The sequence below is a fragment of the Pezoporus flaviventris genome, unplaced genomic scaffold (assembly GCF_033815535.1).
Source record: "Pezoporus flaviventris isolate CSIRO_AGI_PZ_B2104156 unplaced genomic scaffold, CSIRO_AGI_Pfla_v1 ptg000023l, whole genome shotgun sequence".
Classification (NCBI taxonomy): domain Eukaryota; kingdom Metazoa; phylum Chordata; class Aves; order Psittaciformes; family Psittacidae; genus Pezoporus; species Pezoporus flaviventris.
Window position 1 is genome coordinate 17,404,414 of NW_026892571.1, and position 23,996 is coordinate 17,428,409.

General features: G+C 52.0%; 1 protein-coding gene and 1 long non-coding RNA gene across 4 annotated transcripts in view; one reads left to right on the top strand and one right to left on the bottom strand.

Moving 5' to 3' along the window:
- The first annotated feature begins 1,037 nt into the window (after positions 1 to 1,037).
- Positions 1,038 to 14,103, top strand: LOC133271173 (uncharacterized). Its single transcript, XR_009744022.1, has 2 exons — positions 1,038 to 1,119; positions 13,632 to 14,103. It is a non-coding gene; the product is annotated as an uncharacterized LOC133271173 (long non-coding RNA).
- JADE2 (jade family PHD finger 2) overlaps positions 13,745 to 23,996 on the bottom strand; it is a 76,486-nt gene continuing 66,234 nt past the window's right edge. For 2 of the 3 annotated variants that reach the window (XM_061457061.1, XM_061457060.1), the window contains exons 11-12: positions 19,908 to 20,036; positions 13,745 to 18,319 (exon numbers count right to left, since the gene is read on the bottom strand). In XM_061457061.1, coding sequence (XP_061313045.1) covers positions 17,469 to 18,319; positions 19,908 to 20,036 — 980 coding nt within the window. In that variant the 3' untranslated portion in view covers positions 13,745 to 17,468. The remainder of the gene's footprint in view (positions 18,320 to 19,907; positions 20,037 to 23,996) is intronic. The other variant, XM_061457062.1, reaches the window with a different exon arrangement.

Here is a 23,996-nt window from a genome sequence, read left to right on the forward strand (position 1 = left end):
AAAACCAACAGGACTTTTTCCCCTTCTGGCTTTCTTGGGGAGAGCTTTTCCTCAGCAGTTTGATGCTTACAATCCATGGGAAGGAATTTGCCATGGGGCCTTCAGTCGGAGAAGGAGTTCTGCTCGTGGTCCCAGAGCCGTTGTCAGGATGCAAGAGAGAGTCAGGATAACGCTTACACGTGTTGCTTGCCGTTGTTATTTGGGGAGCAATGAGGAAAACCAGCGAGGTTCATTGGAGTTCACAGCCGCGAGCCTGACTGCAGCGGAGAGCGTGTAACAGATCCCCATGCATGTGACTGGGATGGGGTCTATTTATGTCTCCATAAACATGGAATTATGAAACACCCGCTGTGGAGATGGGGCTGCTCAAGTCCTGGCCTGACCTGCTCGGCTGTCATTGGACTTGCACCTCCTTGGGAGCATGCAGTGGATCTGAACCCACTGCAGGACATGGCGCTGCTGGGAGATGCTTATTGAAAGGGAAGCAGGTCAAGTAATAAAGCAAAGAATCCACCCGGTGCGTTACCAGGTAAGAGGGGAATGTGCTGGGGGTGAGTTTGTGTAATGCAACCTTACCTTGTGCACGTAAGAGCCCTTCACAGAAAGGAATCCAAAAAAGAGGTAGTATTTTCTTTCGTACAGTCCAGATGTGAAATCCTTTAAACAGATGTGGCTGAGACCTGGATTCCTTCTGCAAAATAATAATTAAGGGGTGAAATAATAAGATACTGTTATAATAATAATAAGATTGTGAAATAAGGACAAGAAGATGGGGGAGAAATGGGTTACGGGGTTGTGTATACTTTGCTTTTGTACTTCGTAGGTGGTACTGATGGGGACCAGCATGGTACAAGGCTGCCATGGGGAATGAATAGCTGGTCCTGCTCCAAGCCCGCTCCATCCCTGGCAGTGTTCAAGACCAGGCTGGATGAAGCCTTGGGCGAGATGGTTTAGTGTGAGGTGTCCCTGCCCATGGCAGGGGCGTTGGAACTGGATGATCTTCAGGTCCTTTCAAACCCGAACTATTCTATGATTCTATGTGTCCCTTCTGCATCACTGGGACAATCCCAGGCACCTCTGCATCAGCTCCCGTGCCGAGCCTGCATCCCAGGTCCAAAGGTCAGTGATGTTCCTGCCCCAGATGCTGGATTCCTCCCTCAGGTCACCCTAGCGCAGCATCTCCTCATCCAGCACCCATGCTGGGTGTAGCTCGCTGCTGTAGGCAGGCTCAGGGAGCCTCCTTGGGATCCGGAGCCCATTGCCAGAGGGGATGAGTGGCAGGGCTGTGCTCTGGGTTGCACCGGGCAGGAGCTGGGACAAGCAGCAGCCTGTGCAGGCAGGTGAGTGGAAAACCAGAGCCTGTGCTGGGGACTGGGGGAAGAAGTCATGAAAGGAGGGAGAAGGAAAGCATGGAGGGGAAAACCACCAATGAGATCCTGGATTTATGCGATTCCTGGTTTTACTGTTTCAGAGCAGTGGCAATCCAACCCCTGCCTCATTGCAGCAAGTGCCTGAGCAGACCTCCCATTCACACACAATGTCCCCAAACCTTTGTCTTTCTCCTCTGTAATGTAGCTTATAGACACATTGCATCCCTGTGTCTGCTCCCTTTAGCCTCTTTCTGTATCTCCCTAGGGAATAATCTGCTCCCAGCCCTGCTCCTTGGGAAGTTTGTCCTAAGACTAAAAGATGAGGTGAAGTGGAAGGAGCAGCATCCCCATGCAAGCTGTCATGTTGCTGCTGCTCAAGAGCCAAAGAAAACCCCCAAACCCCAAATTCAGCTCATTCCCCCATGAAAATAGAGCCATGCCCCATACTGCGTGGCTGGACATGGTTTTCAAGTGATGTTCTTGTTCTTTCTTTGCCTTCTCCTGTTACTGTTAAGGCTGCTCTATGCCTTGTGCAATCCTGCCCTCGGGATGAAGCTCAATCCAAAGGAACCATGGCAGGAGTTTGCTGGAGCGCCCTGCCTGAGCTTGCAGCTCCCTCTGACTCCAGTTGGCACTCCAGGATATCGGAGCTGTGATTTATGTTCCACAAGGAAGTGCAGCATCATGTGTTTAGGATAAGGTGCTGAGCATCATTTAGGCTTGACAACTGCGGGATTCAGAGGACATAAGGCATCCAAACTCCTTAGTTTGTTTTGCTTTATTGATAGTCATTTAGTAGGAGGTGTACACAGGGAGCATTGCTGAGGTCTGGGTGCGTAAGAAAAGCAGGATCAAGCCTTTCACCTGTGAATTTGAAGGCTATTTTTTCCTCATTCAAAACACACTCATCCCTCACATTGTTGCTGATGCTGCATTTGCTGCGCAGGGGTGCTGTACCCTTGGGTGGCAGAGGGGAGTCGAGCTCCGGAAGAGCTCCCTTTGGCTTGGATTCAAACGGATCTGTGTAAGGGCTTCAATGAAGTGCATAATTGGGATGGTGGCCGCTTTCCCCCATGAGTTCTACCAGATGAGCAATGTCTCCGTAATGAGCCGCTGTGTTTCTGCTGGGTTTTGGAGGCTTGGTATTTCAGCACTAGCGCTTAGGTCCTTGCCTCTTCCTTACAAGTTGATGTACTTGTATTTAACCACGAGCCGGGCTGTCAGTAAGAAGTGGTTCCTGCCTCTGCCCTTCGTAAAAGGTGATTACAAAAGCAAACAGAACGATGGCTCTGGGTTCACGGTTGGGAAGCTGGAACAAAAAGAGGCTTAAACAGCAATGAGTCAATGCAGCAATGAAGTGCCTATTTAGCGGTAAATAGCGGCTGGCTGCCATTCCCTGCTTCCAAGCCCGTGTGCCCTGGAGGGGTTTGGAAAGGGGTGATGCAAACTGATGAGTCACAGTTCAGAACAATGGTTTCTTCATGCGAAATGAGTCAGGATAAAAGCAAAACAGGTTTTTCAAGAAGCTGAAATTAAGAAGAGGAATAAAATAATGGGATGTCTTTTAACCCTGTGCTGACAGTGTTCAACCTTCTTTCTGCAGAGCAAGTGGTTGTGGTGCATCCCCGAGACCAGTGGATTCGACTGGGCCTGCTTGCACTTTGCTTTCCACTCTCGGGGTGTGCATGCAGACAAGCAGAGCAACAGATGAATGCCGTGTGTATGAGCCCTAAGACTGGTGTATGTATGACAGTGCCTCTTAACACGGAATTGCAGTGATTCCTCTGCACCGTGCTCCCTGTGCTCTCCCCTTTGCTTAATGTAGAAGGTTGGTTCCATTGAGAGATGAGCTGCATGCCTGGGACCTCGACAGCCAGTGCTCTCTGCCCCCAGCCTGGCCTCCCATGGGTGCTGCAGTCCCTTTTAGCATCCCAGAGTGGTTTGGGTTGGAAGGGACCTTAAAGCTCCTCCAGCTCCAACCCTGCCACGGTTTCTTGTGAGCCCCTTTAGGTGCTGGGAGCTGCTCTAACATCTCATATGTATATGAGATGTTATAGCACATATATATATATACACACACATATATGTGTGCGGTAAGGTTTTATTGCAGGAATTATCACTTTAGCAATCTGAATGCAGATACTTCCTATTCTTAAGGACTTCATTACATCAGACCAGTTAGGTAAAGGGGAGGGCAAGCTACCCTCTGTCAATAAAGACACCATAATCCGGTTAATCCAGCAAGCCAGAGGAAGGGTTTATTTCCTTCCTCGGACTATGTGTATCCACAGGATGAGCAGTGGATTTCCCAACGCCCTCCCTCATCCCTCCGTGCCCTGCACTTTGCTCAGTTGGTCCGAGGAAGGAGAATCCCAAGTCTCGATGGCATCTTCCCCACTGTCAGCGCTTCTTCTCCTTCGGTCCAAGCCCTCGTTCCAGGCTGGGATGCCCTCGGGAGCTCTCCTGCTCTCTCTGCTTTCCATCCATAGGTGGCAGCAGGCTGTAAACTCTTTAACCTCTCCAGGCTGCTGTTGCTCAGGAGCTCAGAGCGGTGTGCAGTGAACTCCGGAACTTGGGAGCGCGGAGCCTGGTCTGAGGGGTGAATTATGTTCCAAGGCGCAAATCATCCCTTGCAGCTCTTGGCTGAATTGCTCTATGAAGACAAATAGCACAAAGGCAAACGCAGGGGTAAGAAAGGGCAGATGAGCCCCTATTTCAAGCCAGCACAGGCAAGGAGCAGCAATTGTGTTCGATGAGTTACCCAGGAAAAGCGATGCGGTGACAGCTTTGCCTTGTACAAGCACGGGGGTGCAGGGGTCGTGTTTGTGATGCAGATTTAAGTGGGTTTGCTCAGATTTGCTTTTGCACTTCGGGGATGTGAGGATCTCTCTTTGCTTTCCCCTGGGGGTGATGCCTGTTTCCTGCCTGGGTTGGTCTCTGTAGCATCCCCAGGCAGGCTTGGCATGGTGGGGACATGAGGATGGTGCCATGCAGGGTTGGCTGCTCCTGCTCCAGCAGCACACGGAGTGTGATCTGCTCCATGGTGGTAATCACCCCACTGCATGGTGTGCTCAGGATCCTGATACATCCGTCTTCGCCAGCATCACGCCATGGCTGCCCTGGGCTCTGCAGTGCCATGAGCCAGCCCTCCTCCAGCACCCACATCCCAAACCCGCTCTTGAGGATGGAGAAGATAAAGGATGCAGGTCAGCATCAAGGCACTTGTACTCACAGTGATATTAAGGTGCAGGTCCCCACTGGCACTGTTCATGTAACAGATGGTGCAGCCACATCTTCTCTGGGCACCCTGTGCCAGCGCCTCAGCACCCTCACAGGGAAGAGCTTCTGCCTAAGAGCTCATCTCAGTCTCCCCTCTGGCAGGTTAAAGCCATTCCCCCTGTCCTGTCCCTACAGGCCCTTGTCCCAAGCCCCTCTCCAGCTTTCTTGCCAGCCCTACATTTAACATGTTTCAATACATTTGTTTTCCACATCCCACACAAGGCGAAGAGCTCATTTCACTCGATGCGGGTGCAATGCTGGTGCCACTGCTGGGCCATGGGGTACCCTGTGCTGGGAGCCCGGTGCATTACCCCACGCTGCCAGCGTGTGGGAATTCTCCATCCCCACAGCCCCCGCTCCCCAGCAGGGCTCCGAAGTGAAGCACGATCCTTGTTTGCACCCCGTGCCTGGCTTTGCAGGCAGGATCACCCCTATTTTGACACCTCTCAGAAGCTCGCAGCAATGAGTGACGGCTCTTTGAGAGGAGCAGCAGCTCCGCTCCGGCTGCCGTTGACAGGAGCAGATGACAGGAATATGAGGGCTTAATTATTATGTAATTAAGTTGAAGTGATCATTTATGTCTGTTTAGTGTCTAACGTAAAATAAGCTGGTGATCTCAGCGCAGTTCACAGTGGCCTTTGGTTAGAAACCATGAGCATGTGGGATGTGAATAGGGAGAGAAGGAGGTCTGGGAGCGGGTTCCTGCATGGAGGGTGGATGCTGCATGGAAGGCTGGGATTCTGTGGTGTTCTGCCTGGATTTGGGTGGCTTCTTCCCTTCTGCACTCCGGGAGATTCCCAAGGAACCATTCTCATATCAGAGAGCTGTGAGAGCAGTGGTTCTTCATAATATGTAGTATAAAATGTGCAGGATGCAGGGGTGTTGCTGTGGTCCTCGGAGCCAGGCTCACTGCGGTCCTGCCTGGCCTAAGGTGGGAAACCCTCCGCCTCCGTCACTCTCACTGGTCCCAAGCACCCAGGAGCACCAGCAAAAAGCCCCTATTCAAACCACCAATGAACACCCCAGCTTCTTGGTAACCCTCCAAAATCAGATTTCCTTGGAAGCAGAGTTCAGAGGATGGTCCCTGTCCAGGATAAGCACATGCAGGGATCATGCCGTGCTGTGAGCGTCCTAAGCCTGAGCGTTGGCAATGGTTGGTGCCACACATTGTGACTGTAAAGGACATAAGTGAGTGTCTCTCTGTCTTCCCATGTCATTCCAATCCAGGAACTGGGGTTTTCAGCATTAAATTCTATTCACATAAGCTACTCAGTATAGCTGTGCCTGCAGGATTCTCTTACAAGGCTAAAACCCCCTTTTAATTTCAGGTTAATGCTGGTGCTGGTGCTCTGCTGTAATACCCAAAAGCTTCTGCACCCACAGGTGGGAACTGCATGAGGAGATGCTCTTTAACCAGAAACCTTCACCGCAGTTTGGCTTTTTGGTGGTGGTTGATGCCATTGGTGTTGTTTCATCGTTCTTCTCTCAGCAATAGCGTTAGGGAACGTTAGAGCAGGTGCGAGGCTGTTTGGGCTTTAAAGGCATTTCTTGTTGTGGTTCACATCTGCATCAGGCAAACCAAAGGGAGGTATCGCAGTTACGGAGGGAAATTCACAGCATCACACTTCCTAGAAACCCCTTCTGCTCAGGCTTGGGCTATCAGGGCCTCATTCCCAGGCTCCATCTGTGCCTGCTGCTCCAACGCACCGAGCGCCTGCAATGCCTTCCAGAAGAAGCTGAGCCTCTGTTCAAACCCACCCATTCCTGGCTGGAGCTGTCCATGGCTTTCACCCAGCAAGGACCCCACAGTGCTATTGAGCTGCGGGACAGGGGATGTGGCAGCCCCTGAGGGGCCGGGCGCTGGAAGGGGGTGATGCTCTTCCTGCCATCGGGAGGGTTCTGCTCAGTCTCTACAGCAAGTGCTGCTTTACATTGATTTGCACGATTGCTCTGCATAAACCATGCGGGGAAGTAACCGCTGCGCAGCCCAGCAGTGTTTGTACCTAACAAACACAGACTTCAGCGTCTCCCCACCCTTCCCTTGTGGTTTGCTGCTTTGGTTGTTGTACTGATGGTGAATGTGGTGCTTGATAACAGCGCTGGAGCAGGGACCTGCCCCTCCACGGGCAGCACAACGGGTGGTGGGGTGGTTTCTTCTAGGCTGCCCCATGGGCATGAAGCCGCTCTGCAGGCACTCAGTGTGATCCCCATGGAAGCTTCAAACCAGCCCATGCACTGCGTGTCCCATAAATGCTTTTCCCAGTACTGGGATGTCTGCCACGGAGGCGGCAGTGCCCAGGCTGGAAGCACACTCCATCAGGAGCTTCGCCAGTGACCTGCTGGGACTTTTCCTGCAGAAAAGAGCAATTCCCATGTGTTGCTACCATGAAAGCAGCTCCTTTGTGCACATCCCTGCATCTCTCTGGGTCTCTTCTGCTCCCATTCATCCTGTGTCATTTGGAGCAGCAGCGATGGCTCAGCCTGCGGGGCTGAAGTGCCACTTTGCCATTGAATTAGACATGAGAAGCCATAGATTTATTGTGATAACAACTTTATGCTGCTTTCATCATTCAGCAAAGAGCACTGCATGCAGGGAGCACAGGGAAGCTGACGGTCCTCAGGCTGCAGTGATGCTGAACAGCCCGATGTGCCTTGGGGATCCCTGTCCCTATTCCCATCCCTGTCCCCACTGCTGGGGTGGGAAGGGGCTCAAGCAGGGCTGTGCTGCCAGCACAGAGCCTGTGCGCAGCAACAAAGGGAAGCTCTCTTGGGGCAAAGCCCCTCTCCACCTCATCAGACCCAACCCAAACTGCTTGGAGAGCCGCGCGTACCCTGAGGAGGGAGGGGGGCAGCCCCAGTTTCTCTCTCTGGAGCCAGCGGGCCCACATTGACCACAAGCCCCAAACCAACAGCGGTGCCTTGGGAGAAGCAGCATCCTCTCGAGCAGGGCCCGTGGCTGCTGAAAGCGGTGGAGCGGGGAGGGAGGAAGGAAGGAAGGAGGGGGCCGGTGCTGCCGGGAAGCCAAACCCGCTCCTTTGGGCTGGTTCTCCGCAGCAGCCCGCGGGCAGAGCGCTGGGATCCTGTGTGTGGGGCTGACACCGGCTCTGCGCTGCAGAGCTGACTCGTGCTGCGTGGGGAAGGTGATGCTCCCGGTGTCTCCTGCCCCAGGTGAAGGCGGCAGAACCGCGCCGAGGGGAGATGATGGCCACGGGGAGCTGAGCCCTGAGTGGGACAGGCAGAACTGCAGGACCCGTGTCTCAGGAAGGAGATGCTGGGTTCCCTGCCTTGATAATTTGGGGTCATAATTGCACATAGAGGAGTGGGAGGCAAGCATCTCCCCGTGCTGCTGAGCTGCACTGAGCTCTGACAGGGCTCAGCTGAGCACGGCAAAGCCAGGTTGGGGAATGTGGCTTGGCCATTAGAAGAGCAGAGGTTGGGCTGGGTCAGCTGAGGCAGCATTTCAGTCCTTAGATTTACATTTGATGGTGGCACAGGATGAGAAACAAATTCCTCCACAGGCGAGCTTAGTTTGTCAGTCCTCTTGCTTGGATTGGATCCAGGAGCATGCCCCATCCCTGGCAGTGTTCAAGGCCAGGTTGGACACAGGGGCTTGGAGCAAGCTGCTCTAGTGGAAGGGGTCCCTGCTGTGGCAGGGGTTGGAGCTGGATGAGCTTTAAGGTCCCTTTAATACAGCCCATTCCATGGTTCCAAAAGGGGCTGCAGCACCCATGGGAGGCCAGGCTGGGAGCACACAGGACTGTTGAGGTCCCAGTGAGCCCATGTCGGTCCTCTTCAGCCTCCCCGCTGCCTTCCTCCCGTGGGTACCAGCCTCCCCCTGGTTTTGGTCTCAGGTCTCCCTGTCCCCCGTCGGTTTCGCTCTGAGTTTCAGGTTGGGATGAGTCAAAACTTCAGAGCAAACACAACTGAAGCTACCCCCTGCAGCAGCGCTTCAGCTTGGACCAGCACGCAGGAGCATCCTTGGGGACAGGCGCTGCACACGGAGCCATGTCCCATAGCGGGGCACAGCCCTGGTCCCGCAGCAGGGACACATTCCTGGCCCCATGCCCTCCCCAGGAAAGACAAAGGGGCACAAAGTGAAGCAGAGAACGGAGTTGTTTTGTCTCTGCTCCTGCCACTGGAAGCTCACCTGAGCTGGGTTCAGTCAACAGCTGAGTCTGGGAAGTGTTTCAGTCCTTGCTGGGAACTGACTCCTGGTTCTTTCTTGTCATTCAATAAGGAGCTAATACCTCGCTTCTTTACCCCAGCCATACAGCCCTTCACATCCCCAGGCAGCAAATCTTCCCCTGCTCCATGATCCCCCCATCTTCCACAAATCCCTTCCATGGACACACACAGATACCTCAAATGCAAAGTGGGTTTGTAAACGCAGGATGAGCTCAGTGCTGGCAGCGCCCGGCATCCCAGCCCTTCCTCAGCAGCCAGCAAACACCTTCAGGCTGGGAAATCAGCCAGAGTGGGATTTCTGTTAGGGTCCAAGTGCATTTCCTTCTGGCTAGCAGGGAAGTGCTGCCCTTGGGTTGCTTGGCCACGTGTTTGTTAGTTAGTGTAAAATGATTCTGTCTGCTTAGGCAGCATTGTCCATTGAATTGTAAGGAGATGGCACCCCTTGGCTATGCCAAAGGTTATAAAGTATATAAGAAAAGCCAGCCAGCAGTCCCATAAGCTGGTCAATGGCATCCTGTGTCCTCCCATTGGAAAGCAGAGTTACACTGCGATTACTATTTCATTTGGGAAATAAACCTGCTCTTACTCTATGCAGTCCATCAAAGCAGCCAGGCCCAAGGTAATCCCTGCGGATGAGCAGGCTCCAGGACTTTGGAATGAAACAAAGAGTCCCCACTCCAACTGATAGTCCAGGCACCAGGCTGTGCCCCTCCATCTTTGCTTGTGCATGGTTCGGGGGGAGCTGGGCTTGGCTTACGGTGCAGATGGGGTTGTTGGTTGGGGATGAGCTACCCTGAAGGTGAGATGTTCTCCTGCTGGTCTCATCCTTCTGCACCCAGGAGGGGAAGCAGAGCTTTGGCGGTGCTGAACAAAAATCACAGAGGAAAGAAAGAGGAGAAACAGAATCTATTGATTTGTCCAGGCCGTTTCCCCCTGGAATGACGAAACAAACGTTTTCCAGCTCCTTCTCCAGACTCCCTTTTAGTTCTGCTGCCTATTGGGGCATTCTATGAGAAGGTGTTTCTGCCAGGAGCTGCAAACGCACCCATCCTAACACCGAGCTTCCCTGCTGCTGCACGTCCAAAGCAGTCCTCTCAGTGAAGATTACAGCCTTCAAAAGTCCATTTAATTTTGCTCTGAAGGCACTTTAACCAACGTTTACCTTTGAAGAAGCTCATAGAAAACCACCATGAAAGCTCAGCAGCTCACCATCGCTCTCTTGCTATTCACCATCAAACCCAAACGCAACCTCGCAAGCAGAGAGGCAAAAGGGACCTTTCAGCACAGGCTTTGCCGGGTTTCCTGGTGTTTGGTGTATTGTGCCCTGCATTTAACGGGCTCTTTTCCAGCTTCCCTGCTGAGACGATGCCTGGACCCAAAGGGGAGGTGAGCAGGGAGAGCCAGAGCAACAAAACCACTCAGAGCCAACCTCCTTTTCCCCTTTGCAACTGCTACACTCATCACACGGGAAACACCCGCGTTACCTTTGCTCCCCGTGTCGAACAACTCGGTGCGTATTTGCCTTGTCCCATCCACATGTTGACATTCTTCATCCTTCTGTTATTACAGATGCTGCAAAGGCAATAACCCTGAAATGTCACAGCTGTGGAGTCGTACAGAGCGGTTACGATGCTGTGGTTCAATAATCACTCAACATCTAAATACGAGGTGTAAGATGATGGAATCTGCAAGAACAAGAACACCGCAGGGTGCAGGAACGGAGGGGCTCCCATCCCTGCTCAACCTGGGAAGTTTTGCTGGCCTGAGAGGGTTAAGTCATAGAATCATAGAATAGTTCGGGTTGGAAAGGACCTTAAGATCATCCAGTTCCAACCCCCCTGCCATGGGCAGGGACACCTCACACTAAACCATCTCACCCAAGGCTTCATCCAGCCTGGTCTTGGACACTGCCAGGGATGGAGCATTCACAACCTCCCTGGGCAACCCATTCCAGTGCCTCAGCACCCTCACAGGAAAGAATTTCCTCCTTATATCCAATCTAAACTTCCCCTGTTTAAGTCAATTTAAATCTCTTCTAAAGTGCTGCAAAGCTCATGTAGACCTCATCCCTCTGAGGTTTTGAGCTGCTCCCTGCTCCTTGCTTTGCTCCCAGCAGCATTTGGCAAGCTGTTCAGCAGAGGAGGCTTGTAAGGGACAGGCTGAACAAAAGACTTGATAGGAAAGTCATTCACGAGACATCAGCAATGCCCATTGAGGGACCATGGCGGGGGGCAGGTTCACACCATAGCTGGGCATTCCAGGGGATGCTGGATGCTGCACTGGGCTGTTGGTGCCATGTCGAGCACCTGAGCAGCTCTGCTGCTCCTCACCCAGCGTGGTTCTGCTGCCTGCACTGCTCAAGGGCTTTCCCCCATCACTCTCCTGAAGCATCTCCCTCTTCTTCCTCGGAGAAGGTGATGGCCGGGGCAGCCACCTCCTGCTTGGCTCCTGCTCGGCACCATGGGAGCAGTTCATGCTCCAAAGGGATCTTTGGTTTACCGTTAACCCCTCCCCAGTGCTGAGAATAACCTATGTCAGCAGTTAAGTCTTTTCCCCGCTTAAGGGTGTCTTCAGTGACAATCACATTTAGTTACCTCTGTAACAAGTGCTGGTGGCTGGCAGCTCCCCAACCAGCTGCATCCCTGCCGTATCCCATCCAGCTTCACCTTTATGGATGGAAGGGAGCTGGATGGAAGTACCTTTACGGGGTGTTTCCCACCAGAGCTGCTCCTCCTGGTTGGCCCGGGAGGACAGTATTTGCTGAGTCCCAAAGCTCAGGTTGTGTTTTCCAGCCATAAAGGACCGCTGTGAGCTGGAGGCAGCAGCATCACCTCCCCTGGTGTCCGGTGGGGCAGTTACTTTATCATCAATGACTACTCTTTAATGCTTGGGGTGGAAAACGCTGCACATGGCTGGCTGGTGAGAGGTGGCTGTGGTTGCTGTTGGTGTGGGGAGGCACGCTCTGCTCTGGCTGTGCCGGTGCCCAGCCTGCACTCCTGGAGCTTGGCTGTTTATAGTCCTTCTTCCTCCTGCTGTATTTGTATAAACCAGTTTTAGAGCTGTTCTCTAGTGCGCAGAGGACTGGGAGATGCTCGCAGGCTTTGGATCAGAGGAATGACCAAAGTCCTCACGGCTGGGCTCACGTTTGGCTCTTGCCATGCGGATGAACAGCGGCGCTGCTGCCCTGTGCCTGACTGTGCCTCAGCATCCTCATGCCTCAGAAAGCCTGAAAACCTTCCCCTTTGTCAGTTTAAAGCCATTCCCCCTTTTCCTGTCCCTACAGGCCCTTGTCAAAAGTGCCTTTCCATCCGAAGGATGGATACGGGCAAAGCCGTGGTCTCACCCTGTGCCCCCAAAACCGCTTGTTTCTGTGGGTGAACTTCAGTGTATGGGGCCTGCAGAGGAGCAGAAAGAGCTGCCCACAAGCAAACCCAGCCCCATCTCCATCACTCCCACTTCCCCACGCTGATCATCCACGGAAGGTGATGTTTAAACCCTCCCCATCGCACACACGAGTCCGCTTTTAACTTGTGCCTTAAATGAACAGGGAATGGGTCTGTCAAGTGAAGCAAGGCATGAAAGGCAGAGGCAGCAATTGTGAAAGCCATCTGGTTCAGCCAGGGTCGGCGCTGGCCGGAGCGGGACTTCTCCCTTGTTTTGTGGGTTAGTCATCGGCCTGTTTATTTCTTTTAGAGTTCTTTTCCCTGCTCATCTGTTGCAATCACAGCAGACACATCATTTCACAGCCCTACATGGAAATCCAAGACCCAGGAGCTATTTTTAGCACACAAAATGTCTCCCCTAAATGTATTAACTTCGGAAGAGTAAATATTAAATACTCCCATCACATTAAAGGCGTTTATGGCAAAGTGCAAGCACCGGCGTTTTTAATGGGTAGGGGAAATTATGTTACACCACCAGCACTTAATCAAACACAATAAACCCAGGCCTTGCTGCAGTTCTGTGAGGGTAAGTTGAAGGGAAATGAATTCACTTTCACATCCGTCGCCGATGATTTACTGCCACTGGGGCAGATTGGCCCCATTAGTATTTATGGTGGCACTTGCAATCCTTATGCAGAACAGGCAGGGGAGAGCCTAGCATTTATTTTGCCATTAAACTGAAATGATTCTTCACCTGCTCACTCCAGATCAAGGCACTCAGCACTATCTGTGATGAGGGTACTACAGGCAAACCCCAAGCAAGCAACACAGGGAAGCCCTGTGTGCTGTAAGTGCTTCTATATACATACACATATATATATATATATATATATATTTCTAACTTTATTGGGAAAGTATTTCCCAGGTTGGGCTTTAAGAGAAGGACAATGTGGAGCCCTGGTCCTGGACAAACAGCAGTGATCCTCATGGCTGATGGCTCTCACCTGACGATGGTTTCATTGTCATCTGTTATTGTGACTCTTGTGAAATGGGCTCTCTGGGAAAGGAGGTCCAGAGGCAACATCCTCCTATTAGCTGCCCCAAATATTCTTTTCTCTTCCTTTACTTCCACGCATTTGGGTTCTGTTTCCCATATCCATTCCCATGACACGGCCAGACAGACCATCCCAGCCACCTCTAATACCTCAAATATAGGCGCCAGAAGCAGGGATGCTCTGGACCAGCCAGGAGTTCATCACTGGGGTGGTCATCATCACTGCGAGCAATAACACAACCCAGTAATCAAATCCTTAGTTTGCAATAAACCGATCCTTTTCCTTTTCATTTAAGAGCCAAATGCAAGGCTGTGGTAGTTCAAAGATGTATTTCCTTCTCTTCTTCCCCATGCCCCTAGGAAGACCCATCTCAGATTGAGATGCATTCCCACGCACAGAGCTGCATCCCCTGGGATGCTCCGGTCAGCCCGCTGGTCCCCAGGTAAATCTGCTCACTACACCGACACGGAGGTACACAGAAAACACTGCTTTATTGACTGCATTTGCCAACACATTGAGGAATGCAAAGGGATTCTTTCATAAGCAATGGGCCATGGTCCCAATGTGTATTAAAGCATACACTGTATCTAAACAGGATGAAAATAATGGCAGACAGAGCTATTCCAAGGCAACACAAATAGCATGCATAATACAGTCTCACACAGAACGAGTTTGAGAACATTATATTGCTTTAAGGATTAACTAACATGGAAAATGTACAAAAAGGAGAAATAGGTTTTTGCATTAATGAAAAATACATTTTTTCTCTACAAAGGAATTTCTAATACAAGAAAATAAATATTGCAACATAAGCCAAAAATAATTTAAAATTGCTCTTTTCAATATATTTTCAATATTTCTCTTTTGTATTAACAAATGGCACATCACGTTCTTTGAAACAAAGAAAACAGAAGGGTTTCTCCTCCTGCGACATTCATATCGTTTCCTGTAACTGATGTGAAGTCGGTCTGTTTGTATGTGGAATGGTGCAAACTGCGGGGTGAGCTCCTTAAAGAACAACCAAACCTCGTGCCCTGCCCTGCAGCAGCATCGTCCCGCATCCCGCTCTCGCCTCCCAGCTCCGTCCTGCACCCGCCTCGGGATGAGCTCCATGGACAGCAGGCACCCAGCCCCGGGGAAATAGGTGCAAAACCAAGAAAGAATAGTTAAAAGTAATTGAAAAATGGGAATGGAGGGAAATGGGCGTGCAGAATGGGAGCTGTCCTCAGGGAACTCCCACCACCATCGGGGCTGGGGTTGACGTTGGGGCTGTGCTCCATGATGAGGGCATGATGCTCTTTGCATCCTCATCTCAGCGGCTGCTGCTTCTCCAAGGAAACGGGTGCTCTTACAGTGCAAATGTCAATTCCTGTAGTTTATACATCTTAAAAGACAATATTTCTCTACTAAAATAAACCCTTTTATAGTAATTATTTTTTTTCTTTCTATTCATTTCAAAATACATTTACAGTACATCAAAAATATTTTCCTTGTGCATTTTCTCTTGGAAACGCCAGGTTACCCTGTTCCAAGGCGGTGGCGAGGATGCTCTGGGCAGGGGATGCACCAGAGTGGTCCAGTCCTCCCCCCAGCCCATGGCTCACAAGAGCCCCTTTTCTCCTCTCTATCCCCTCTACCCCGTTCTTCTCCCCAGGTTGGACATGCCCCACCAGCCCCCTTAACCTTTCCCTACCTAAACACCATCTCCCAATGGCAAAATACAATGCCTGATATTTTGGGAGTGTTTCCAGCTGTTTTATTGCCTGGTGCTGGTGGCGATGGGTTGGTTGTTCTTTAAAGTCTCCCCCTCTTTGCTTTCCTGTACTGAGAAGACAAGTAGTGCAGAAGCTGATGAATGGAGCTGTGTACAGTGAAACTTGTGGATTGCTTTCTCTGATTTAACCATAATTGAGTGAAGCACACGGAAGCAAGATTCATTAAAAGGCAGCATATTGATTATTGTTATGACTCTTATACTAGGATACTGTAGCTAAAGCTAGCAAGCCTGATAAGATAAACTAAGTCCTATTTACTGTATTTAACATTATCCGAACATACTGAGCCTTAATTAATGAGATTTTCATTCCCAACCTCAATGGATTATGCTAATTTATAACAAAGGTGGTTCTCGTTTTGTTGATTTTCTGATGGTTTTTTTCCCTTTTCTTCCCCCCCCACTAATAACATGTGTCACATTTTTCCCATCTGAGGAAGATTCCTCCCCAGGCATGGTCAGTCTCAGCCGGGTTAGTGTTGGGCTTAGCCAGGGCTGGGTGCAAGCATCCGACCCGAAGCCCAAGCCGCTTTGCCATGCCTGGGATGAGCTAGGCTGTCATCGCTTATCTCTGCTGCAATTTAATCACTAATCAGGACTTTGGAAGGCTGGTAACAGATGATCTACCCTAAAACGTCAAGTGAAGGAGTCTCAAGAGTTTCAAAACAGAAAGCTCACAGTGAAATGAGCAAAAAGCACTGGAAACCAAAACGGCAGGATGCGGTCTTGGAGCAGCAGCATCCCTCGGAGCAAGCTTGGAACCTAACGCCGCAGCAGTGTGTTATGAGTGTGTCTTTAGTCCTTTGTTGCTAAATCGAACTTCCAATTGGTGATTATTTCCTATCGTGACAAGTTTCCGGGTTGTGGCTGTGCTGTCTGACTGTCAAAAAAGATTCTTTGGCATCCACAAAACTGGTTGACGGATTGGTCTGACCACTGCAGGGTTGCTTGTTTCGTGACGGGTTGAACCGGTTGCGGAAGTGTCCCAGGTTTTGGGTTATCTGGATTCTTGTTATTTTATTTTTTTTTTCTTTTTTAAACCTTATTTTTAAAAAACAACAACAACAAAAGTTTCAGTGAATTCCTTTTTTTTTGTGTTTTTTTTTTGTGTGTGTTTTTTCTTTTGTCTTTGTTCCCTGAGCTCACACTGGGGTCACTCCAATAAAACACGTAGCACGACTTTAACTGTGACCTTTGAAGCCAAAACCGAAGTAATGGTGCAATTAAGTGCAAACATGGAAATTCGCCTGACTTGTAGGTAACCATGGGCTTTTAAACAACATTTAAGGCTTATTGGGGACGTTTTATGCATTAAATTATTGTACTATTTATAATGTCAGCTTCTGTGAATCACCCTCCCACAACGAGTCAACAGCTTGTACCCAGGATTTAAGGGAATTAAATAACAAAGAAAGGGATGGGGAGGAATCAATTCACCGTTTCCACTGTGGCGTTTAGTAGGAAAACAAACTGGTGAAGGCAAGCGTTTCCATTTCCCCTCGGTGATGGCCTGCCCGGCCTCGGGGCCGAGTGTTTCATTGTGCAAAGGGGGTTTCAAACGTCAGTGGGACCACGGCAGCCATTGGAGAGAAGCACGGGCAGGAAAACTTCGCTCAACCTCCCAGGTTAACCCCAGCTCCCCACGGTGTTGACAGAGGATGCTTTTCTCCTCCATCCTGCCCCACATTCCATTTCCCATCGCTCTCAGCGTACCCATTCACCCCAGTCAATCACGTCTGTTTTAACAGTGACCTCAAGGGGGTCGATCCATGGGGCAGGGGTAAGGAGAAATTTCACATCCTGGCTGATGGACGGATCCCGACCAGATGGAAAAAGGGAAAAATCACGACCGAGGGGTTTTTCCCTAAAACCAGAAACTAACGTTGCCCTCTTCCACCCCAAGCGCTTCCCTCCAACAAGCTTTTGTGCTTTAGTCAGTATTTATTTTAGCATCACTTATTTACTTCCTCATATACACGTACCCAGGTGGGTACATCCCCTCCCGCAGCTAGCCACCACCATACCCTCTGCTCGCTCCCTGCTCCGGGGGCAACCATCCCGGGCAGGAATCTGCCCCTCATTAAATAATGCCCATTAATTACACTGCCATCCCTGCAGAGAGCACGGGTACCAGCACCCTCCGCCCTTGGCACCCTCAGCATCGGTCCTGCTGGATGCCGGCTTGCATTCCTGGGAAGCGGGGTCTGGCAGGGAGCCGGGGAGGGACCACCACTGTCACGGTCATCGATGTCGGTGAAGCTGAAGCTGTATCTCAGGCGTACAGAGAAGAGAAAGACAACAGTGCTGAATTTCCAACTATATACACATAGTAAAAACCCCCCCTGCTATGATCCCAGGCAGGAATCAGACATGGCAGTTGGAACTGGGCGTGAGGCCTCGCGCGAGGCGTGCCGGGGAGGAGTTAGGATGCCAGGATGCTCATCCTGACGATGTCCTCGCCGGCCGCATCCAGCTGGCCCCGCTGCGCCCTGCGGGGCTCCCCATCCGAGTCGCTCATCTCGGCGTCGGAGAAGTAGCCGTCCGTCTCGGCGTCGAAGCGACGCAAGGAAGCTCCGCCGGCGCCGTCGGGCTTGGGGGGCTGCGACCGCCTCGGCCCTCGGCTCTCCTTTGGTAATTTAAACCGCACGACGGTTTTGGGGCTACCTACGGAGTCAGGCACTTTGGGCGCGGGGCTGGGCTCCGGCGGAGCGCAGCGCGGCGGCTCCTCCTCCTCCTCCTCCTCCTTGCTCACACAGCCCCGTGCCCCGGGATGAGGCTCACAGGCTTTCGGGATAGAGCCCTTCTTGGCCGCCTTTTTCACCTCGCCCGTCCCTTTGCGGTCGGTGGGAAGCTTCGCAGCCCCTTTCTCCACCTTGCTCGGTCTAGAATCCGGAGCGAAGGGCTTGGTGGCATCATCCGACAAGTCACCGGTGCTGTTAGTCCATAGCTCCGAGCTCTCCGGGTGGCTCCCGCCCACAGCGGGGGGGCTGCTCCGGGGCAGCTTTTTCTTAGTGTTCGTTCTCGTTTTGCTTTTCACTTTCTTTGCGGCCTCGCTCTGCTTGAACGGGGACCGCAGGGAATGGTCCATCATGAAGCTCAGCAAGGTCTCCTCGTCCTGCAGGAGCTCCTCGGAGAGGCCGGGGGTGCTGTCCTCGTGGTGGGCGTTGTTGAGGGACCACTCGCTCATGGCCATGTTCTCGGCAGTGATCTGGACCGACTGCGCCAACCAGCTGTTGAAGAAGGTCCCGTCGATGGGGAAGGAGGTTGATAAGCCTGGAAAAAACAGACGTGGAAGGTTGGTTCAGGAGCCAGGAACAGCCACGCGGCCCTTCGACATCACCAGCTTCACCACAACACCCCACAGTGGAGAGACACCCAAGAGGTCAACTGTAACACACCACATCAGGACACAGAACAGGGTTCACTCCAGCACTAGTGATGAATTTGGGGTTTACAGCACAACAACCCGAGTGCTTCCCCGCATCCAACACCCCATGAACCTCCCCAGATATAAACTGAGCATCTTTCTGCAGTGAAGATGCCAAGCCCCAGCACACCCTAGCATGGGTGGAAAACACATCCCTGTGCAAAGGTGCCAGAAAAGCCATCCCTGTGTAAGCCTAAAAACCTGGTGACTGCCACCAGTGCTCAAGCAAGGGTCCATGGGCTCTCCAGGGAGATGCTGCAGCTGGGCCACCATGCGCTGCCAAAGCCCCTGGCAGCACCGGAGCCAAGCAGTCAGTGGGGTGGTGGGGCCAGTGCTAAACCTGTGTGCAGAGGCAGGGAGGGCAGGAGGCAGGGCTGAGAACTCACGGAGGGATGCCTGGTTTTCCAGGCTCGCAGCAGTGCAGCTTTTCTTGGAGATGCTTTTCCCACCCTCCATCATTTGATGGAATTTGCCCCAGCAAAGCCAAAGCTTCCTTAGCAGAGAACAGCACAGAGACAAGATGAGCGCAAAAGCTGTTACCAAAGGGGCTCCTGCCCATAGCCCAACAGCTTGGAGACGAACAGAAAGCAACAGTTGGGGTGAGCAAAGGGCAAAGCAGAGCAAGGCAGGGTGGTTCAGACCCCCAGACTTCCCATAGAAACTCCATGGGAAGCTGAGCACATGGGAACCCATCGCATCCTGCCCTGCATGCCAGCAGACAGAGGAAGTCACACAAAACCCCAATTCTGTGTAAAAAACCATATGTAGTTGTCAAGGATCTTATCAAAAAAGACCTTTTTGTTTTGGTTTTTTACTTCTCCCCAAGCCCCATCTGTTGCTGAGCAACAGCAGGTTGTGGCTGATGGGGAAGAGCCGGAGGTGGGTGAAGCATCCACAGAGCCAGCCTGCATCTCCTTATCTCCCATAGCAAATTCAAGAGACAGGATTCACTTTGTGCCTGCCTCCTGGATGCTGCTGGCACGACCAGCACAACCACAGGGTTCTGGACAGTTTAAGCCATGCAAATCCACAGCCCATGAGCTGTACCCACCATGGGTGCACAGCACAGAAGACGCAGGGGATCAGCCCTACTGCCAGGTGGGTAAGTCTGATTTTATCACTGGAAAGCGAAATCATGCTTCAGCAGCAGCACATCACAGGGTCTGTAACATCATCCCAATCCAACAAGCCCTAGGGCTGGGGGGGACACTTTACACCCCTTCCCTGCTGAGTACCATGTCTCCAACGTGGCCTCTCCCACAGGACCTCAATAATTCAGGCTGATGCCCACAAAGGGAGAGATGGAAGAGGCTCCCATGGCCTCGGGTGTAACTAAGCAATGTACATGCAGGAGGGATCAGGGGCTGGGACTCTTAACCCTGCTCCCCAAAACAGGGAGCCTCCAGCAGCATGGGTCCCTAAAATCAGACTTACCCAGTTGTCCCAATACAGTTTCGTTGACTGATTTCCTTTTCTCTTTCTTCTCAGGACTATTTTTTCTACCATCTCTTCCTTTCCTCCTCGGGTCACTTTTCTTACCCTTTGTCTTCTTCCCAGTTTGTTCTGGCATTTTGCAGAAAGAAAGGAAAACTCCATGTGAGACGAGGCATCAGGGATGCTGCAGTGAGCAAGTTCCCCTTGGGGCACACCCCTGCAGTGGGCAGCTGGACCAGACCTGCAACCAACTCCAAGCCAAAGAGGGAGCGCTTCCTGGGCAACTGTAGGCTAAGGTCTATGTGCAATAAGAAGATCTGAATCCTATAGGTTATATAAAAACAAGGTTGAGGCCTTGGATATGAACTTAGTGTGGCCACAGGGCTATCCCACTGAAGGCAAGGGACTCACTGGAAGCTCTGCACCACCAAGATGCATTCCTGGATCTGTGCTTTGGGGTGAGGATCTGCATAACCCCAAACGCTGCTCAGACTCCTTCCAGGAGGATGAGGACCCCCAAACCCAGCTGTGTGCCACCCATCACCAACAACAGCATCTCCTGGAGGGATTCAGCTGCAAAGGCAGCTGGACAGCAACGGTGCCAGCAGTGTTTTAAAGCAGACCTTGATTTAATTTGACCTTTTGGCTATAGTAACTGCTCACACTCATAGTGGGTGGAAACAACCCAAAGTTGTAAAACTGAAGCAGTATATTGAGCATAAGCAAATAGAGTAGGAAGGCGGCCAGCACTGCCTATGGAAAGCCGTATGACTCTTAGCTATGTAGCCATTCAGCTAAAAATCAGTATTTCCTAAACGGCTTTGAACTTCTACTGGATTTATTCCTCTTGGGTAAACAGGACAAATACCCCATAAAAGTACAACTTGTATTGCCAAGCAAAACACTTCAACAGCTTTTACTTACTCCATTAGGTCACTCTCCCAGAGAAGTCCACGCTAAAACCTCTATCACTTTTCAGAGGGGGAAGGATACTGCCCTAAAACCAAGATGAGGGTGGCTGATGGAAGACACGCAGTTACTGAGTCTGGCCCGTGGCTGAACCTGCACAAGCAGCTATCAGAGCAGTGATGTTAAGGAACAAACTGGTTCATGCGTTAGGCACCTACAAACAGCTTCAGCAGTGAGGCCATGGGCTGGATGGGTCAGAGGGAATAACCTCTCCTCTCCCCTTGCCTCTGTGATGGAAATACATGGGGTGAGCAGGGGAGGGAATTCACACTGCACCTGCCTGAGTGTGGATTAACAGGATTTATAGCCCCGGGCTTGCCAAGCCAGGACCCCCCCTCCTGACCAGAGCACCCACTGAGAGCAAGGAAGGCAAAAGCTAAGCTGGTGTTCGCTGCCTTCCTGCCAAATAACTGGAGAAGGGCAGACACATTTTCCACTTGGCTTCCAGACCAGAGCTCTGGCTCGGTTCAGGCAGCACAATGGGGCTAAAGAGAAACCCGAGCAGCAGCTTTTGAAGAGGAACCTGTCAAAATAGCAGCCGTGTCTCAAAGCCAGACACTGTTGACTTTCCGTTCCATGCAAGAAAAATACAAGGCAGAGGGGTGGGTTCATCTTACACTGATTTTATTAGAAATCTCCTCCTCAAATGATCACTTGTCAGTGGGGGAAATGAACCCCTCCAAGCTTTGAGCTTTAGGTGGAGCCGTTCCAAAACTGCTTCTGTGCCAAAACCATCTCTGGAATAAGCCCAACAGATTTCTGTCGATGAGTGCTGTAACAGCAGTTAGAAACGGGCCTCAATCAGGCAAAATCATGGCGCCTTCTTCCTGCCTGCAAGAAGCCCCAGGTACCCAGAGCAGCTTGGTGGGGAGCTGTTGGGAGGGGATGCTACAGGAGCAGTCCCCCCACCTTTACACCAGTCAGTGCTTTGCAATGTGGTGAGGGCACAGGGACAGGATGACCAAGGAAGTTGTGAAGGCTCCATCCCTGGCAGTGCTCAAGGCCAGGTTGGACACAGGGGCTTGGAGCAAGCTGCTCTAGTGGAAGGGGTCCCTGCCCGTGGCAGGGGTTGGAGCTGGATGAGCTTTAAGGCCCCTTCCAACCCAAACACTCTGGGACTCTGTGATTCTATGAATATGCAGCAGTGAATTATCCATAGCTTTGGTCCCACTGGTGCCAAGTATCTTTAGCTCCAAGTATTGTCAATTGGCACGGAGGAGGCTTAGCAAACCCTTGGGTGTTGGGAGCACTTGGTAGCACTGGGGTCTATAATGGTGCACGTTCAGGATGGGATGAGGATGAGACAGGAAGGAGCTGAAGCAGAAAATGCACACAACACTGCTCTGCTCTGTGCTGCCATGCACGGGCAGGGCTGTGTAGCTGCCACAGGAAGGCTGAGCCCTTCTCTGACCTCAGTTTCACTGCCCACCCCTCCATGCCACAATGCCACCAGCCCCGGGGCTTGCTCCTTCCATCGGGCAGGAGTTGGAGATGAGCACGCATATGAGGACCACATATTGCACTGGGGAGGAGGTAAGGTGCTCCTGCCTGCACTGCGACTGTCACAGCTCACCAGGCCGTCCTCACTTCCCACATCTGGGATTGCAGCTTAAGATCTGATGCTACACCCTGGTGAGGGAACGCTTCCTGAGCTTGGAAGACCCTACACACCGATGCTGAAAGGCACTTGGGTCCCTAACATCCCCCTGGCATGGAAGGACCCAGATGCTTAAACCACCTGAAGATCGCAGGACCAAACTCCCCCGGTCAGGCTCTATCCCTGGCATCAGTTACTTGCAGGAGTCAGGTCCCAGAGGCAGCAATCCCTGCTCAGGCGCAGGGATGGCTCAGGCCCATCCCAGGAGCAGCTCAGCTCAGTTGGTTCAAAGCAGAAAACAAACTGGCAAACACCATCCATTTGGTGCAGGAGAGGAGAGCATCTGCATCAAAACGTGAACGCCACAGCCTGCACCCCAATCACCTCTTGAGCCACCCTCGCGCTGTGGGTTTGCCTCTGATCACTCACCTTTAGGCAGAGCAAGCATCATGGTAAAGGCAGTTGTGCTTTCCCCAGAGTACATGCATGCCATTTGTGGGAAGGGCAATGGTGCAGACAGCCCCAGAACACGAGCAGCAGAGCCCAGCACAGCTCCCCTCCCTGGCTGGCATCTGCACCCCATCGCAGCCCTCCTCAGGAGGAGCTGCCACGCCATCGCTGCGCTAGACTGGGTCGGGCATGACCAGAGGTTGGATTCCCCAAGGGCATTTCCAGCCATCCAACACCTGGTTTGTGAGGGAGCCAAGTTCAAAAAGCCTTCCTGGCAAAGCACCCTTGTGCCTGTCACCTTCTGAGGGCTGCAAATGCTAATCCAGGTTCGCCCAGATGAACTGAAGAACATCACAAAGTCCCTGTGATCCCCCATCAAACCTGCAGAGCCCAACAGGAACAGCGCATGGAATCTGCCTGCAGGAGCTGAGACTGTTGCTCTTGTCTTTTATCCACCCGTTACTCCTGAGCTGGACCTCCCTCCTCACCAGCAGCATCCCTGTGGGGAGCACCATCCAGCACATTCCCATGTGCCAGAGAACGGCTCTTGGGATGTGGGGTCTCCAACACCTGGGAACACCATTCTGTGTCTGTCCAGCCTGGTGACCTCAGTCACTGGTTCCGTGAGGATGTATGGAGCATCAACACACAGTGGTACTGATCTGTGTCACAGGGCCTGAGGTGTGCAGGAGCCACATCTCCCTGGAGCACACCCTGGGGTCCCGGCCATCCCTGCCTGGCTCTGGCCTTCCAGAGGAATTCACCCAGGCTCCGAGTCACAACCACCTCAACGCACACCCTCCTCAGGCTCCAAAACTGCCGTCAAAGGGAACTTTTGTCAAGGAAAGCTCAGCCCAGACAGTTCCTGAAGAAACCCCAACCATGTGATGGCTTCAAACGCGGCTCCAAAGCCACAAACACAACAACTGCTGGAAGCGCCTGCCAAAGCGCCAGATGCTGCTGCTGGAAAAACTGCTCTGCAGCCACAGGGTCTGCTCTGCTCTGCCACCACAGCAGGAGCTGCGGGCTCCGGGAATGCTTGTGTGAAAGGCAAGAAAGTAGGACAGAAGGAA